Raw genomic sequence first — 19492 nt, forward strand, 5'->3', positions numbered from 1 at the left:
GGTTATGCATATACTTTTATCACAGAAGATCAAGCTCGCTATGCTGGTGACATCATTAAAGCTCTTGAATTGTCTGGGACTGCAGTGCCTCCTGATCTAGAGAAACTGTGGAGTGACTTCAAAGATCAACAGAAAGCTGTGAGTTTTTTTAACTCCCATTTTTATGTAAATCATTATTGTGTTCTAAACTTTGAATATTTAATATAGGGCTTTTAAATCTTCAAAGGATTATTTTCTTTTCTCTTTATTATTGAAAGTAAGACAGATGTACTCTTTTTCTTCCCATTGACCCACCCTTTCTGGACTGGACTGTTCCCTCCCCCTTCTCTAGGCCTTCACCACACTATTGGCTATGTCCATGGGTTATGCATATATGTATATAAATTCTTTGGTTAATCTCATCCCACCCACCCCAAGGATTACTTTTATTTATCTCTAGAGAGGGGGGAAAAAGAGTGAAAGTAAAATCCTTTTGATTAAACTTAGTATTTTCAGTAGTTTACCTACAGATCTATTTTTTTCTCACATGCTAGATGAAGTGTAATTGTTAAATTGTCATACTACACCTTAAACGATATTAAATTGCTGTAAATTTCTTAACATTCAAGTTTTAAACTATGAAATTAACTTTTTTTTTTTCCCTTGAAAGGAAGGGAAAATAATTAAAAAGAGTAGTGGGTTCTCTGGTAAAGGATTCAAGTTTGATGAAACAGAACAAGCTTTGGCTAATGAGAGAAAGAAGTTACAAAAAGCGGCTCTTGGTCTGCAAGATTCAGATGATGAGGATGCTGCAGTCGATGTAAGTGTTGTTCTAAGTCTCTTTCTTGCCCATAGAAACAGTTTTTCTTTTCGTACTTGTTGAGATAGCTAATTACTGGAAACCTTGGTTTGTATCCTTCCCAACCTTTTCTTAAGTATGTACATATATTCACATGTGCTCGTATTTATGTATTTTCATAAAAATGAGATCCTACTGCTTTAAGACTTTTTGTTGCAGTAACAGTCTTAATAGAAATCTTCCCATTTTAGTACATTTACTGTTACATCATTATAATTTTTAAATCCTCACCCGAGGATATATTTTTATTGATTTTTAAAAATATGTTTTTATTGATTTCAGAGAGAGGAAGGGAGAGGGAGAAATAGAAACATCAATGATGAGAGAGAATTATCGATCGGCCACCTCCTGCACACCCTCTATTGGGGATCCAGCCCACAACCCAGGCATGTGCCCTGACTGGGAATCAAATCCACAGCCTTTTTGGTGTACGGTTTGATGCTCCAACCAACTGAGCCACCTGGCCAGGGCTCTTTTACATTATTCTTGATGGCTACATCATACTCTATTGTATGGATGTTCTACTGTTCAATGAATCAAACCCTTATTTTGAATATATGGGTTGTTTCTATATATTTATTATTTGGAATATACTGTACTTTACTATTATATACTACTAGAGGCCTGGTGCACGAATTCGTGCATGGATGGGGTCTCTTGAGGTGGCCTGCGGGGATCGGGCCCCAGCTCATGCCTCTAGCCTCGCAGCCCCAGCTCACGCCCCCAGCCTCTCAGCCTGACCTGGCACCCAGCCTTGGCCTGGTGTCGCCCCTCACCTGCTCCACCATCCCGCCTGTGGGGCGATCATTCGGGGCCAGGGCCCCCGCCTGGCTCCCTTAGCACCTGGAAGCCAGGCGGTGGCCCCACCCCCCGCTGCCACAGCCGCTGGTTGCATCTGCGGGGCGATCGGTCGGCTAATGCCTGCCATGTTCCGCGCCGCACCCTGGTGGTCAGCGCACGTCATAGCAAGTGGTCAAACTCCCAGTCGAACGGCCACCCAAGGGGACAATTTGCACATTAGGCTTTTATTATATAGATTATATAGATACTTTAGTGCCCATCCTTGCACATTTAACTTTTGCACATTCAAGAGATTAAGTCTGAAGGATGAGTGTATAAAAGGAATTGCTAGTCTTAAAGTATTGTCAGATTGTCCTTATAGCAAAGTAAATGTATAGTTTTCACTCACTGTAGTGGTTTATCAGAATTCCCAGCTCCCCATATCTATAGCAATATTGGTATTAATGTTGCTCTTTTAAAATTTAATTGTTATAGAACATCCTTAGCCTATATAATAAAAGACTAATATGCTAAGTGTCCAGTTGTCTGGTCATCCGTTCAACCAATCAAAGCATAATATGCTAATGATATGCTAAGGCCACTCAACCGCTCGCTATGATGTGCACTGACCACTAGAGGGCAGACGCTAGGACCAGTAGGGTAGCTTGCTGCTGGGGTCTGGCCGATTGGGAATGAGTGAGATGGGCCAGACTTGCCCTGGAGCCCTCTTGCGTCCCTCCCTGGCCCTGATCGTGCACCGGTGGGGTCCCTCAGCCTGGCCTGTGCCCTCTTGCAATCCAGGACCCCTCGGAGGATGTTAGAGAGTTGGTTTCGGCCTGATCCCGCTCAATGCAGGAGCTGCCCCCTGGTCAGTGTGCTCCCACAGGGGGAGTGCTGCTCAGCCAGAAGCCGGGCTCATTGTGGCAGTGCTAAGTATGTCCGACCTAAGCCATCAGTCAGACATCTCCCGAGGGCTCCCAGACTGCAAGAGGGCACAGGCCAGGCTGAGGGACAACCCCCGCCTCCAGTGCACGAATTTCATGCACCAGGCCTCTAGTTAATAACAGTCAACATTTATTGAGTGCTACTAAGTGCCATGCACTGTGCCAAGTGCTTTACAGGGATTATTTTGTTTACTTCTTTATAGTAATCATATGAAGTAGTACTCAAAAGTATTCTCATTTTATAATTGAGGAGACTGAGGCTTAAATAATCTTTTCGGGTTTATATTGCTATTGTGGGAATGAATGAGTTGGGACCTGTATCCATTTCATTCTATTTTAAAGTCCATGTCCTTAATGTATGGAATTATTTTGACCCAGTGAAGGGGATTCTGAGGACTTAACAAGACGAAGGTTTCCCAGAGTATTCTTTGGAACCCTAACCCCTCAGGAGCTTGAGCTTTAGAAGAAGATTTTTTTAAAAACAGGTTTTTCAGACTGTTATGTTTCACTCATAAAAGTAATAAAGGGGTATTTGAGAAGATGTTTTCATTATAAAAGAATTTTGGAAAATCTGCCCAGTATATACCACTAGTAGTAGCATTAACATATCAAAGGATGTGATAAGTCCTTAATTAAAGAAGCTTGTTTAACTTTGCTTAACCCAGAAATTCTCCAACATATTCAGTCTCTGGTCATATAACATTTTTTCACACATCCTATTAAACCTTAGATTAGAACACAATTTTGGAAATCAGGAATTCAATCTGTTGTTGTCGTTTGAGGAATTGTGGCCCAGAAAAGTATTTAGTCCATGACCACAGTGGCCCAGATTTCCACTTAACCCAGGCCATTTCTTTCTAGTATACCAGACTGGCTTGCAAGTCAATTAAGTCAGTGTTTAGTTACCCATAATGGTGTAACAAATCGATACAAGTCTTAGTAGGTTAAAAGAATAAACATTTATTATCTCGCAGTTCCCGAGGGTCAGGAAATCAGGAGCAGTTTAGCCAGGTAGTTGTGGCTAAGGGTCATACCCAGCTGCAGTCAAGTTGTCCCCAGCCGCAGTGACGCAGGGCCATCTTCTTCCAAGATGGCTCCCTTACTTTGGCAGAATGCTTCCGTTCTTGACTGCTCTGCCTGCATGCCCTCACAGCATGGCCGAGGCCTTTTCCCAGAGCAAGTGATCCTAGAGAGAGCAAAGAGGAAGACTTAGTGCCTTTTATGACTAGTCTCTGAAGTCACACACTAGCACTTCTACGAAGCAAGTCACAGTCCAGCCCACACTCATGGACAGGCTCCACCCCTTGAAGGGACGAGCATTAAAGAATTTGTGGCCTTGTTTTTACACCTCAGTGTTGTTTTTTGTTTTAAATATATTTTATTGATGGTTTACAGAGAGGAAGGGATAGGGATAGAGAGTTAGAAACATCAATCAGCTGCCTCCTGCACAACTCCTATTGGGGATGTGCCCGCAACCAAGGTAACATGCCCTTGACCGGAATCGAACCTGGGACCCCTCAGTCCGCAGGCCGACGCCCTATCCACGGAGCCAAACTGGTTAGGGCCTCAGTGTTGTTTTTATTGTCACTTTGAACATTAAAAAAAATCTCTTATTGTTTCTCTGATTGTTGAAATAAAATATACTTTTGGTAAAAAATGAGAACAATACTGAAGGTGAATAAAGTCAAAAGTAAAGTTAACCCTACCAGCTAGCACCATACACATTCTCCATTTCTGATTTTATGCATTGTTTTGGATTTTAATGCTATATGTGCTGTTTAATATAAAACTGTTAAATGAAGGCTTTTCTAAATTAACCTAATTAAATTTAAACCCTGAACAAAATTTCCTCTTTATTTAAGATTTAGAAGATAAGACCCTATTAGCCTAATCTGAATATATGAAGGGATTTACATCTCTTTAGTTGGCAGTGTTAATCATAATTTTGGGGCAAAAGGCATCTTTAAAAGGAACTGCAAATAGTTTATAAGGTAGATGTGGCAAATCTGCGAATTGCACAGTCACAGTAGGAATTGTGTGATTCCTGGAGAGCAAGGGCTTTCGGCATTGCTTTTGCTTTGATGGGGAAACCTACCTTCATTTCTTTCCTTTCTTAGCTCAAAGGAATAAAGCAATAAATTGGTCTTTTCTGATTCTGTTACCTGGTTTTAAAGCAAATCCAGGTGAATTTTAAGAGTCTGGAAGAATTTTGGGAGCTTATCTTAGGAACATGGTTGTATCATTCTCCCTGAGAATCAATGACTCTTCCCCCATTCCCCAGTATTTTATTTTTTTTGTTTTTTAATATATTTTTATTGATTTCAGAGAGGAAGGGAGAGGGAGAGAGAGATAGAAACATCAATGATGAGAGAGTCATTGATCGGCTGCCTCCTGCACGTCCCCTACTGGGGACAGAGCCCACAACCCAGGCATGTGCCCTTTACTGGAATCGAACCTGGGACCCTTCAGTCCGCAGGCCGATGCTTTATCCACTGAGCCAAACCGGCTAGGGTTCATTTTCTCTTTTTTAAATTGTCCATTGGCCTTAAGTTATTGCTCTTCTTCCAGCCGCTTTCATTGCAGTATATTTGGCCTCTAGGCCTGATTGCTGGGGTATCTTAGATGCATCATGTTGGCTGTTCTGTCTTGACAACACGCATTCCTTATTTGCTGAACTGGGAAGTATTTTCTGGACCACTCAAGAGTCTGCATAAGTGGTTCGTGTAGCATTGTATCTGTTTTCTATTTTTTTTTCACCAGACAACTGATTTTTTAAAATGAAATGTGTCGCTCTTAACCAATAGCTGGTATATGTTCCTGTTGATCTATGTGGTTGAATTAACATAAATGTAACTGATTCTAGACTTCTGGTAGAAATATTTTTTATATAGATATATCTGCATTGGTATTTTTAATACAACTTCTGCTGACCTTTTTTTCATTTTGTTTAGATTGATGAGCAGATTGAAAGCATGTTTAATTCAAAGAAGAGAGTGAAGGATATGGCTGCTCCTGGAACATCTAGTGTTCCTGTTCCAACGGCTGGAAATGCTGAGAAATTAGAAATTGCTAAAAGATTGGCTCTTAGAATCAATGCTCAGAAGAATTTGGGCATTGAGTCTCAGGTATTAAGTAATTTGTTCCAAGTTTTAGTTAAAACTTTCTATAAGTTCTTTGATTTAAATGCTTTTTAGGAATTATGATGAGAGAGAATCATTGATTGGCTGCCTCCTGCACACCCCACACTGGGGAATGAGCCCGCAACCCAGGCATGTGCCCGGACTAGGAATTGAACTGTGACCTCCTGGTTCATTGGTCAGTGCTCAACCACTGAGGTATGCTGGCTGGGGCTAACTGAGGTCTCAATGCCTATTCTGGAAGGCCGGACTGTTAAGCATGTTAGCCATGGAGCATGTTATAAAGTACTATACTGATTACTCTTACCAGAATCTTAAAGAAATAACTTCCTTTTTATCTATTGATTTGCTTTTACTCGGTGTGTTTTGAAGACTTTTAGAGTTTGGGGACCTGCAGGGCAGGCCCTCTGTCCAGTGGCTATACAAGTTCAGGTCTGTAGCACCTAAGCTGGGATGACCAAGCCATAGGCTAGTGGTGGAACCAGGCTCGGAGCCTCTGGTCTCTGAGTCTGTTTGTTTAGCCCGTGAGGTATCTTGAAGTATTTACTGCCCCCAAGCCTCTGCCTACTCAGAGCTGGGATGGCAGTACCTAAATTTTCTGGGATTATTACTGCTAATAACTCTTTATTAGAGAAATCAAATAGCTGTAACTTTTCACTGTTGGAAAATCTTGAGGTATGAGTCAGGTATTACCCCATGGAAGGGTTCTGTTCAGATTAAGCATATAGTAAAATCAAGTTCAAATTAAAAAGCTAAAAGGTCTTGAGTAAGTCATTTACTATCATTTATTGAAAATTGTGTTGGACCATGGGGAGAAGAGTATCTCTGGTGATAGGGCACAAAGATTCTAATTCAGAGACAATTCCTGGGAGTCCCAAAGCATGTAAATTATTTTAGGAACATACTATGTTTAACATCAAGAGTTAACCTAATTATCTATAATCCAGTAGAACTTTTTATTTATTTATTTATTTATTTTTCAAATATATTTTATTGATGTTTTTACAGAGAGGAAGGGAGAGGGATAGAGAGTTAGAAACATCAATCAGCTGCCTCCTGCACACCCCCCCCCCCCCCCCCCGCCCCACTGGAGATGTGCCCGCAACCAAGGTACATGTCCTTGACCGGAATTGAACCTGGGACCCTTCAGTCCGCAGGCCGACGCTCTATCCACTGAGCCAAACCAGTTAGGACTTTATTTATTTTTATTAATGCAATTTTTTGTACCTTTAAAATTATTTTTTATTTTTAGAGGAAGAGAGAGAGAGAGAGAGAGAGAGAAGAGAGAGAAACGTCGATGTTAGAGAGAAACATCGATCATTTGCTTCCCACACACGCCCCAACTGGGGATTGAACCTGTAACCTGGGTATATGTCCTGACTGGGAATCGAACCCACCACCTTTTTGGTATATGGAATGACTCTCCAACCAACTGAGCCACACTGGCCGGGGCTATGAGCCAGGAGAACTTTTAATACAGAGTTGAATCTTCTTTAATTTTCTCATCAAAGTAAAGGATATATATCAAACTATCAGTTAAAAACATATACGGCTAAATTGCACATATGGTAGGAATCTACATTAGAAAGATGCTTTTAGTTAGTGACTTTACAGAGAATAATTGGTGGGATCCCTGATCTTGTCTCTGCCCTCAATTGAGATTTGACTGTAGTTCTTCTTTAACTGCAGGATGTGATGCAACAGGCCACCAATGCAATTCTCAGAGGTGGTACCATCCTGGCTCCCACTGTGTCTGCAAAAACCATTGCAGAGCAGCTTGCTGAAAAGATCAATGCCAAGCTCAATTATGTGCCTTTGGAGAAACAAGAAGAGGAGAGACAGGATGGTGGACAGAATGAATCTTTTAAGAGATATGAGGAAGAATTAGAGATCAATGACTTCCCACAGGCAAGTAACAGACTTAAAACGTTTTGTTGTGGAGTAGGAGCTTTTTAAAAATATATTTTCATTGACTTCAGAGAGGAAGAGAGAGAGAGAAACATCAATGATGAGAGAGAATTATTGATCAGCTGCCTCCTGCACACCCCACACTGGGGTATTGAGCTTGTAACCTGGGCATGTGCCTTCATCAGGAATTAAACTGTGACCTCCTGGTTCATAGGTCAACACTCAACCACTGAGCTACGCGCCAGCTGGGTATGGAGTAGGAACTTTTGCTTCTTAGGAGTGAAAACCTCTTCTTTAAAACCCATGAACATTTAATTTTATTCATTTACTTTAAAAATATTTTTAAAATTACAGTTTCCATTCAATATTATTTTGTATTAGTTTCAGGTGTACAGCATAGTTGTTAGAAAATCATATACTTTACAAAGTGCCATGAACATTTTAATAGCTACTTTTTATCTAGATAGGGGAGATAACAATAGAAATTCCATTTTTATACAATATGTTCTAGGCATGTTAGGGTTTAAATGACATTATGATGGTATTAATTATAATCTTAATATTGACCATAATATGATTTAGACAACCTATTCTTTGTCAGTGCACTCAGCTTTTAAATCCTGTTATGAAGTGATTTCCCCCCCACCCTTTCTTTTATAGACTGCTAGGTGGAAAGTTACCTCTAAGGAAGCTCTGCAGAGAATCAGTGAGTATTCTGAAGCTGCAATTACAATCAGAGGAACATACTTCCCACCTGGCAAGGAACCCAAGGAAGGAGAGCGGAAAATTTACTTGGCAATTGAAAGTATGTACTGTTGGTTCTGTTTCAGGGTTGATGTAAAATGTAATAGAGAGAATGTGAAGTCAGTTCTAGAAAATAAGGAATACTTACAAAAAATATTTTTATATGTTATTTGAGGTCTTTATTTAGAAGGTTAGTACACATACAAAGGTGAAATGATATGTGTTTGGGACTCTTTCAATTTGGACAATTCATTCAAATTTGAAAATGACTCTGAAAGAAAAGGACTTTTCTTTTAAGGATTAATCTGTTTATACTTCTATTAAGAGGAACATTCTGGCCAAAGTTTAGTTTAGAAAGTAAGTCAACTATATTAATAGTCTAATTAATGAATTTTTAAGCAAATATTGCCTTTGAAATTGTGTCCATAAAAATTCATGCAGACCTTTAAAAAATAACGAAAGGACAACTAATACCGTAACTTGAAGAATATAAGTAATGCATTAACTAAGAGTGATCTGGTTTGCATTATTGTTGTTATTGTTACTCCTCACCCTAGGATATTTTTTCCATTGATTTTTAGAGAGAATGGGAGGGAGAGGGAGAAACAGAGAGAAAGACACATTGATTGGTTGACTCCTGCACACATCCCCCTTGGGCGGGGATTGAGCCTGCAAATGAGGCATGTGCTCCTGACTAGAATTGAACTTGCGACTCTTTAGTCCAAGAGCCAACGTTCAAATCACTGAGCAAAACCAGCTAGGACTGGTTTGCTTTTTAACCAATTTTCATACATTCATGTGTGAATTCAGAAGGTATTTTTCATTTTCATTTTTATTTATTTTCCTAACTAGAGGCCTGGTGCACAAAATTTGTGTATTTGGAAGGGGGTCCCTAAGCCTGGCCTGTGTCCTCTTGCAGTTTGGGAACCCTCGGGGGACATCTTTAGTGCTGCCATGGAGTCAGGAGAGGCTCCCGCCACCGCTGCTGTGCTCACCAGCCATGATCCTGGCTTCTGGCTGAGCTGCGCTCCCCCTGTGGGAGTGCACTGATCAGCAGGGGGCAACTCCTGCATTGAGTGTCGGCCCCCTAGTGGTCAGTGAGCATCTTAGTAACCAGTTCCACCTTTGGGCTAAAACCAGCTCTCTGACATCCCCCGAGGGGTCCTGGATTGCAAGAGGGTGCAGGCAAGGCCGAGGGACCCCACTGGTGCATGATTGGGGCTGAGGAGGGACCGCAGGAGGGCTCCAGGGCATTTCGCTCAGTCCCGATCGGCTGGACCCCAGCAGTAAGCTAACCTACTGGTCGTAGCATCTGCCCCCTGGTGGTCAAAGCATGTCATAGCGAGCAGTTGAGCAGCCTTAGCATATCATTAGCATATTACGCTTTGATTGGTTGAACAGACAACCGGACACTTAGTATATTAGGCTTTTATTATATAAGATGTGTTATTCTGCTGTGTGGTAGGACACTCTGCCTCCCTTTATTTCTATTTGAACATTTTTGTCATAGACTTTTAAATTAGAGCAGTCAGGTCCATTTCATCTCTTTCATGAACGAAATAATTGTTGAATACTGTTGTTGGAGCTGTGGGGAAGTTTACTCCATGTGTTGTGTAAGCCCAGAGTCTGCATACCTAGTGCTTAAATGGCTGCAAAGGAGCTGCTCCCACACCTTGTATAATCTCAGACACCAGTCTACTACTTTGAGTTATACACATCAGTTCTAACAAGGAGGCCTTACCTGATCCCACTTCACACTCTGTGTATAGCTCTTAACCTGCTTTGTTTTTCTTCACAGCACTCATCACAGGGAAATTATAGTGTATTTTTACTTGTGTCTCTTTCCTTAGAATGCAGTGACTTTGAATGTAATGACTGTTATCTTCTGTATTTCTAGTGCCTGGCACATGGTGACACTTGATAAGTTTTCAGAATAATGCATCTGATTAAGCCCTGTAGTCACTTGTCTTGAGGACACAAAATATTTGACAGGCATATATCCATTTGATCTCTCTAAAGCAGCACAATAGAATTCACTGTGATGGCTATGGAGTGCTTGAAATATGGCCATTGTGACAAATGTTAAATGTTATTTGATTTTGTAAAAAATGTATTGATTTTTTTTGAGAGGGAGGAAAAGAGAGACATGTTGATTTGAGAGAGAAACATTGATCAGTTGCCTCCCGCCTGCACCCCGACTGGGGATTGAACCTGAAACCTGGGCGTGTGCCCTGGGGGGAAATCAAACTGGAGACCTTTTGGTACATGGAGCAACGCTTAACCAACTGAGCCACACTGGCCAGGGTATAAATGTTACTTACTTTTTATTAAATTAAGTTTAAGTAGCCACATGGCTGATGGCTACTGTACTGGATAGATCAGCTCTAAAGTTTGTTGTTAGGAAGATCAATGGGAGGTTATTTAGATCCATTGAAAGTATATTGTTAAAAAGGTTTAGTGAAATAAACATTAACTAAAATGACTTAATTATATGTTAGGAATTATTTTTAGGGTTTATTTCTTTCCTGGCCAAAACAAAGAGAATTTTGCAGAAAGTAAATTAGTACTTTGCCCAGTCACTTTGCTTTTAATTGGTGACCTCAAATTGTTTTTATGTGGCTTCTTACTATAAAGACTACACCAAGAGAAATACATGTGCAGCATGTATCCCATTTACCTCTAAATAGAAACTGTTTCCTGACCAAAATGCCTGATGTTGTCAGAGTAGGTTAAGTAGATTAAGAAAGGCATGCTGGAAAGTTCTGTTACCAAGATTCAGCTGTTGTTGTTTTTTTAATAAGTCCTTGCCTGGTTGCTGTAAACTTTTGATTAGTTTCCAGAGTTCTGATAAAGTTTATTTTAATAGTTTTTGCAAGTTTATTTGCTGCTTTTGTGGAGGAACAGGCTTTTGGAGTTCCCTGCTCTGCCATTTTCACCAGTGTCACTCTTACTATTCGACTTTTAAAAATTAATTATGAATTAGATAAAACTCAAAGGTAAAGTCACATTCAGCCTTTATATTTTCCATGATATTGCCATTCTATCATTACTATATAATAAGATTCATACATGTTTTTAAATGGTGTACAAAGGAAGTGGATTGAGAACTAGTTAAATTTCAGTTTTTTATTTGTTTGTTATTGTGACTTTGATAAACTGACTCATATCTATTTCAAGTCAGGTTTTTAAATGGCACCCTTATGTATCCTGAAAGACTTTTGGTCTGCCAGTGACTCAGTGTGTTTCTAAATCATGTGAAACTGTTTTTTATTGTGTAGTAATATGAGGAGTGCTGGCACCCAGATCTGCAAGGAGAGAAAATTACACTGATGTTTTCCTGCATTTAGGACTGGACAGGTCGCCCTTAATTGCTCTGTTCATTAGGCCACCATGCAGGATGGAGACACAATGTCATCCAGTGGAATCTGATGATAAATAAAACCTTTGTGTACATGGAGTCAGCCTTTAGCCCCATCTTGAATATCATGGGTAGTATTTAAGCAAAACCAGTATGTAAATGCTTGCCTTATAAAGAGGCAAATCAGAGACATGACTGCTCTGAAAAAGGATCTTCTATGTAATTTATTAATTTAAAGATAATTATGCTTGTTTATTATAGTATAATTGTTTCAAAGTTCAATTTACATGTAACTTGATCAGAACACACCTCCTATACTACCAAGTGAAGTGAAAAACCCACAGCTTCTGCTGACTTTTCCATCCACCTAGATTGGTTCTGGTCACTTCTCTTCACTGTCAACTTGTGCTCAGAAAATAATACGTAATTTTATAATTGAAGACCCCCCCCCCCCCAAGTAAAAAGATAACCTTGCCAAAAATGAAGCTTGAAAATCTAGAGACATAAGATGCTGAATAAAAGCTGGAAATTGGTAATTAAAATGATATAAATCTTTGAAATTTTTCATAGACGATTCAATTTGATAGGGTCTTTCAAACCAAATCAACTGAACACTAATAGGGTGAAAACAGGTGTTGGAAGGAGCCTAGTGTCATCTGTTTCTAGTTCTGTAATTGGAGGGACCCCACTGCCTGGCTCCTTGGAGGCTCTTGGGCTCAGCAGCTCCAGGCCTCCCACCAGGCAGCGGGAAGGAGAACAGGAAGGACTTACATGCCTAGCCACCCTGTATAATTTATAGCCTGTTTTGTGACCCTCTTTTTACTGGTGGAGAATCCCTTAAAAGCAGCCAGAGTTGTTTTAGGACCAATGAAAGGAAATGCCTCTTTTTCATGGCAGCTTATAAACATATGTAACCTATTACCTAAAGAAGCTATGTTAAGTCAAAAATTTAAATGGTTCAAATGGTCAGACTTTTACTAAAATAGAAAAGTTACTCTTCCATTTAAATCTAGGTGAGAGTCATTTTTCTTTTTAAAATAGCACAGAATGTCAACAAACTTCACACCATCTCATGCCAAGTAACATACTTTGCTCCTGAATTTCGGTTTGGTTGTGATTTTCAGTCTGCCTTGGCTCTTGATTCTACCCTTGTTCATTCTCATCTATCTCTCTTCCCTTCCAGCACCCACAGCTTTACAATCTTGTGGTTGGAAGCTGGTGGAGCTGTAAGATTTAGATACATTGCATAGCCCTGCTCATGGCCCTTTCCTTCCTGTTGTTAAACGGTTTCTTCTCCCTCTGCCTCCTCTCCTTCTTCCTTCCCCTCTTCCTCCTCCTTTTCCTCTCCATTCTTCCCTCCACTCTTCCTTTCTTCTCTCTGGTGTCAAAAAGGTTATTCAATGTAATAAGTGGGGGAGGGGGATTTTTCCCATATCTTGTGAATTATTTTCCTCATTTGGTTTTCTTGTATACAGTGATTAAAATGTAGTTCTCTACATTGCACCCTGACATATCACTCCTAGTCCTTAATCTCTAGTTTACTTCTTTGGTCCAGCTCTTTTCCTCTTAGTGTATACTGTGCTATCTCTATCTAGGCATACCTACTCCCTTTCTTGTTGCTTGACTTCACATCTCTCCACATGTCCCCTTGATGCTCTCTAATCCCTGTCTCTCCTGAACCACTGGGTCGTATTTCCATTGGCATTGCTGACCTTTCCAACTGATGTCCCATGAGCACCTTTATTACAGTGATCTCAATTGAATCTCACCCACCATCACTGCTGATAACACCTGTTCTTCTTCTTGGATTCAGTATCTTCTTTATTCTTATTTTACTTGCTGCTCAACTGTTTTTAGCATCTTACTTTGTACCTCTTTTTTACTGTTCACTTCTGGTCAGAAAAAGCACATTTTGTCCATTCTACCTGAAAAATATGCTTTCATGGTGGTGTGAACACAATTCTGTGAGAGTACTGAGGAAAAAAACAACTGCCTGGAAGTTGGGGAAAGCTGCTTGGAGATATATTTAATCAATTAATTAATTAATTTAATTTTTAGAGAGACAGAGATATTGATGTGAGAGAGAAACATCGATTGGTTGCCTCCTGAACAAACCTCAATGTGTATGTGCCTTGACCAGGAATCTCACCCGACACCTTTTTGTATACGGGACGATGCTCCAACCAACTGAGCCACATGGGCCAGGGCGTAGAAGTGATATTTAAAAGTTATTCTGGTAGACTACTTCCTAGCTACTTATCCTGTTGTAATATCTTTACAAGTTTGTTTTTCTGGTAGACTACAAGATTATAAAGAGCATGGAGTTCTTCGTATAATGAATCTCTCACAATATACATGATGGGTACATAATGTTTCTTGAATTATTAACTGTGAATGGATGTCTCCAGCCTGCCTCAGCCCCTTGGCTACCTCGTTATCTTCTTTCCACTCTTTTTTCCAGCCACGATATACTTCTTTTACTCTTCAGTATGTAATCCATCCTTCCTTTCCTCCTGTCCTTTCCTCCTTTCCCGCCCTCCCTCCCTCCCTTCCTTCCTTTAAAAATGTTTTTATTGATTTTAGAGAGGAAGAAAGAGAGAGAAACATCGATTGGTTGTTTCCCATATGCACCCTGACTGGGAACCAAACCCGCAACCTGGGCATGTGCTCTGACCAGGAATCGAACCAGTGACGTTTCAGTGCACGGGACAACCCTCAGCCAACTGAGCCATACCAGCCAGGGCAGCATGCCTTTCTTAATCTATACCATTGCACATGTGATTCCCTTTGCAAAATACTCTCCATGTCCTCTCTTCTACTTTTTTTTAATCCTCCATTCACCTTTAAGACCTTTCTGAAACATTTGTGGACTTTAACGAAATAATAAATATCCAATAAGTATTTGTTAAATAAATGAACCAAGGAAGTTCTATTTCCCTTTAACTTTTTCTTACTCTCTTTTGGATAAATAGCTAATCATCTTTTCTTCATTCTTTAATCAACATACCAAGAATTCTTAACAGTACACGCATTGTAACCTCATTGCTTACATTTGAAACTCTGAAAGTATTGAAAACAATAAGCAGCCATTATATACTGTGGATGATGTTTCACCAGTATTGAAAGGCTGTCTTGGCAGGTAGCACAATGTTTCTGAAAGTCACCTACAGTATTCCTGGTGGCTCTCCATGACATGGATACATTTTCAGTGTAATTCTGATAATCGTTTTCCACTGCTCACCAGGTGCCAATGAACTGGCCGTGCAGAAAGCAAAGGCAGAAATCACCAGGCTCATAAAAGAAGAACTGATCCGGCTGGTAAGTGAAAAAGACCTCAAGGACTTAATTTACTTTTTTAATAAATGTTTTATTAAATTGTAATATAAATACAGAAAAGTGCACAAATCACAAACCTATAGCTCGATGAATTTTTACAAAGTAATAAGCACACTGATGTGATCACTATCCAGATCAAGAAATATAGTACATTTATTAGCATCCCAGAATCCCTCCCATGCTCCTCTTCACCATTCATCTCCCCCAAATGCAACAATATTCTGACTTTTAACATCATAGATTAGTTTCACCTATTTTTTAATTCTATGTAAAGTAGAATCAAAAACTCTGTACTTTTGTATCTAATTTCTTTCACTCCTCCACATTACTTTGAGGAAATCATTCCTTGTTGCATGAAGAAATAGTAATTCATTCTTTTTATGGCAATATAGTATTTGATAGTATTTGATTGTGTGAATATACCACAGTTAATTTATATATTGGACTTTGGGGTTATTTTCATTTTTGGTGTTTATGAATAATGCTTCTATAAACATTATATTCCATGTCTCTGTGATACAATTAGTGTGCTTTTCTCTTGGGTATAAACCTTGAAGTTAGAATTGTTAATGAGGATTGCTAATTATAGGGTAAATGTGTAGTTTAGCTTTAAGTTGGTATTACTGAATAACTTTCTAAAGTTGTTATACCAGTTTACATCCCTTCTAGCACTGGATGAAAATTCTAGTTTCTCTGCATTTTTGCCAGTACAGGTGTTGTCAGTGATTTTAAACTTAGGTAAAGACTTAATTTGATTTTGGAAACGTGCCTTTTATAGACCACCTTTCCAAAGGAGGCAGATACGTCCCTGAAAAAGTAGAAGAGAGGACATGGAGAGTGTCTTTAGTATCAGTTGAAGCTTGTAAACTCTCCTTACAATTTGTATGTAGGAATGAGAGCCCTTTGAAAGGAAACTATCCTTTCTTTAAGAATGTGTTTTTGAGGGCTTTTCTAAAATTCTACTTGAAGAACATTCTTTGGGGGGAGGATAAAAAGTGTAAAGACTAGAGGGTACACAAAACAAGAAGGAAGAAGAAAAACGACCTTTAAATCAAGTGCTTAAGACTGTTTCACCAAGGAGTGATAGAAAAAGGACCTTGATGTCACTACCATTAAGTTGGTTCAAAACAGCTGTCAAGGAATAGTCGAGAGAACAGAGAAATGATTAGTTATTGAACAGTTCTGTCTTCCTGCATATAATATTAACATTTTTTATTTTAAATATGATAGTTTTATATGTTTGTAAAGGAAATTTCCTTGCTTTTTCTTACCACCTATCTCTTATTTTCTATTATAGCAAAATTCATACCAACCAACAAATAAAGGAAGATACAAAGTCTTATGAAACATCTGGAAAAAACTTTTTACCTGTGATGGTCGTGATACATGTGGCAATTGTTGTGTGCAGTTTACAATGTATTGTAAATTAAGATTTTTTAAATTCTGCCTTGCTGATTTTTTAAAAATAAGAAACCAGTATTTGCTAAAGAAATCTTCTTGCAGTAAGTACCCCTAGAATTATCAAACTGTATTTGAAGCAGGCCTGTGCCTGTTTTCAGAGTATGATGTCCTTTAAGCTTAAATATCAACCTTTTAAATATCTGGATTGAATTCCAGAAGTTGAAAAAAAATGGAAATATTTGGACTTTCTATTGAAGGTAATAAAGTACACAAGTTGCTAAGGGGCTATTCACCTTATCCTCTTGCAATGAAATTGTGATAATCTCTTTAGAAAAGCTAAAATTCTGTCTAATTTTGTGTCTCCCTTGACTCAGTGGAACAATATGAACTGGATTTAAGAATGTTATAATAGAATTTTTACAAAATGGGTTCAGTTTTTGTTTTAATTTTTATCATTATAAATGGACAATAGTTGGACTGCTTTTTGTTTTTTAATTAAAGATTTATAGTACGAGTCTTCTGCATTTCTTTACACTGCAAAGAATTTTAGTATTTACCAGTTAGGTTCACCTCACAACCTCTGACTCTACACCTAGTTACTAACGCTTTTCTAATCTTCATTAAAAAAAAGTGATTTGTAGCCTGTAAATATTAATATGATTCCTTCCCCCGCTGAAAGTATTTGTGTATGCATCTGTACATATAAATACCCTACAAATTTTAATCTGGTTTTCTTCAGGATTATTGTGTATGTTGTGACTTTTCTTTAAAATTTGCAAACATAATTATAACCATGTTTTACACTTAGCCATAAGCATTTCTCAGTGAAACTTAGTTCACAAGGAATCATAAATTACATTTTTGAGCCCTCAGATATATTTCTTGAGTACTCTAATTTAAATTGTTATAATTGGATTACATAATATTCTTTACCATGCTCCTTGTATATTAGAACTTCATATTATTGTCACTTCTTGAAAAAAGAAAAATTTCAGGAATTAAAGAGACATATTTCTTAAATTAAGAAAGTTCCTTTGAATATTCTTGACTTAGAGTTTTTAGAAAAGAAAAAAATGAAAGCATACTATTGGTGTTAAATCATTTAAATAGTACATTAAGTGGTTAAGGTGACAAGGCATATAGATCATTGTTTCTGCAATACTTATCGTTACTGAATAACTACAATATAATTGGAAAATATTCTAAGATGCCTCACATATCCACTCTCTTTCTTAGAGGAAGAAAACAGACAAAACATATGTAAAAACAGAACCAAATAAACCATTTACTCTAAAGCTCCAGGCATTGTGGGCTCCTTTCCCCCACAATTTATGTATTTGCTTATTTTTATTACCTAGTGATAGTTTGTTTTCTTCGATAGAATATGTGGCAGTCCCCATTGGTGACAATTGGTGCTCCTTCAACTTGCTGGATCATTTTGAGATTCAGCATTTCACACCATTTTAGCATTACTGCCTTTACGTTTGTATATATAGTTGTAAGAAACCACTGATAGTGTTTTGTTCAAAAATGAAACACATTTCTGTTACTACATTTTTTAGTGTCACATTGACTCTTTGATTTTTTAAATTTGAATGATGTATAGACTAATTTGTTTCTTGATGCAATATCAGTATTTGCTCATGTTTTCTAAATTCCTTACAAAATAAAAAGTTGATTCAGTCTGCATTTTCCTAAAATTATCTCTGCTGAAATGTTTTCTGCTGTTTATCTGAATTTGTTTACTTTGGTGGTCATGTGAGCGAAGTATTGCACTCTTTGTTTATTTTAAAATTCTGGCAGTTTGCTACTCAAAATACACAGTTCTACTAAAAAATATGTTCCTGAAGAATCGTCTTAGTCTTTTGGAATAAGTGGAATTTGTATTTGGCATAAGACAGAAAAATAATAGGTTCATGTGCCGGTTGGTATTATTATTTGATATATTTCATATCTTACTAGCATTGTACATTGGTGTTCAGCTGGTAGTCACAGTGTACCTGTGGCTTTCTTTGATCCTACTTTTGAGACAGACAGCCCTACATGTAAAGAGGTGTTTGTTTCTTTGAACAGAACCAGCTCTTGAATACCTGGAATTTACAAATCCCATGAAGCCAGCAGTGGGGTCCTCTTCTAAGTAATATATTAGCACCTTAAGAATCACAAACTAGAAAGCCAAGCCTCCAGATTTGTAATTTGGCTATTTGTGAGCTCTTTCTTTATGCTGCCCTTGCTTTCTTTTATGAAACCATCAGCTAAAGTCCTTTAGTGACAGATAACATAGTGTTTAAGATAGGAGGTGGGGGATGGTAGTTGACATGAGGTCTAGGGTAAAAAGCTACACTTTGTTAAGTAAAATGCTCCACTTTGGTGCTTTATAGAGGATGATGGATGCCGAGTTCTCAGAGCAGGCAAGAGTTATGAGTGGCTAGCACAGTGTGGTGCATGAGAATATTCTTCCTCTTCGAGTTGAGTCTGGAGCTACAAGGTCTTCATATTTTGGTACATAATTTTAAATAAGAATTGGAGTCTATTGACATTTTGTTATACCTTTTGCTTCTGGCACGAAAAGCTGAAGTTAATGTTTAAAAAAGATGTGTGTGTTAAAAAAGTTTAAAAACAGTTGTGTGCGTAAATATGAAGAGAAAGAAAAATAATAAATGAGTAAGTCTGGAGGGGTAGAGAGGCTGTCTTAACGTTTTGTTCTCCTTAGGTGTTGTAACCATCAGAACACCTTAATAAAATCTCAGTCGAGTGGGGCCTTTAACTTGGAGTTGAACATCTTTGTACACACTGCTTAATAAAACATATATTCTTCTCTTAGGCTACCTCTCTGGGGTTAATGGTGGCTACATTTCCTTCACTAGATAAAGATTCCCTGACATGTTAGCAATTGCAGATATTTGATATAAGATTATAAGTTCTATATCAACTTACAATTTTCCTCAGGAATCCAAGTAGAAATGTGAAGAAAAAATGTAAACAAATGTATTATTTGCAAAATTCCTACAATATTAGTGGTCTCACCTTTTTAGTGTCTTATGGC

The 19492-nt window shown here is 38.4% G+C and overlaps 1 protein-coding gene across 4 annotated transcripts in view; it reads left to right on the forward strand.

Moving 5' to 3' along the window:
- Positions 1-18676, forward strand: part of DDX46 (DEAD-box helicase 46) — a 54125-nt gene extending 35449 nt beyond the window's left edge. Inside the window, exons 18-24 of one of the 4 annotated variants that reach the window (XM_079771754.1) lie at positions 1-138; positions 650-799; positions 5514-5687; positions 7389-7607; positions 8268-8412; positions 14954-15027; positions 16343-18676. In XM_079771754.1, the coding sequence (XP_079627880.1) occupies positions 1-138; positions 650-799; positions 5514-5687; positions 7389-7607; positions 8268-8412; positions 14954-15027; positions 16343-16390 (948 nt within the window). In that variant the 3' untranslated portion in view covers positions 16391-18676. Of the gene's footprint in view, positions 139-649; positions 800-5513; positions 5691-7388; positions 7608-8267; positions 8413-14953; positions 15028-16342 lie in introns of all 4 variants that reach the window. The other 3 variants (XM_079771753.1, XM_079771756.1, XM_079771755.1) reach the window with 3 other exon arrangements.
- Positions 18677-19492: the final 816 nt, after the last annotated feature.

The sequence above is a fragment of the Cnephaeus nilssonii genome, assembly GCF_951640355.1.
Source record: "Cnephaeus nilssonii genome assembly, chromosome: 5".
Classification (NCBI taxonomy): Eukaryota; Metazoa; Chordata; class Mammalia; order Chiroptera; family Vespertilionidae; genus Cnephaeus; species Cnephaeus nilssonii.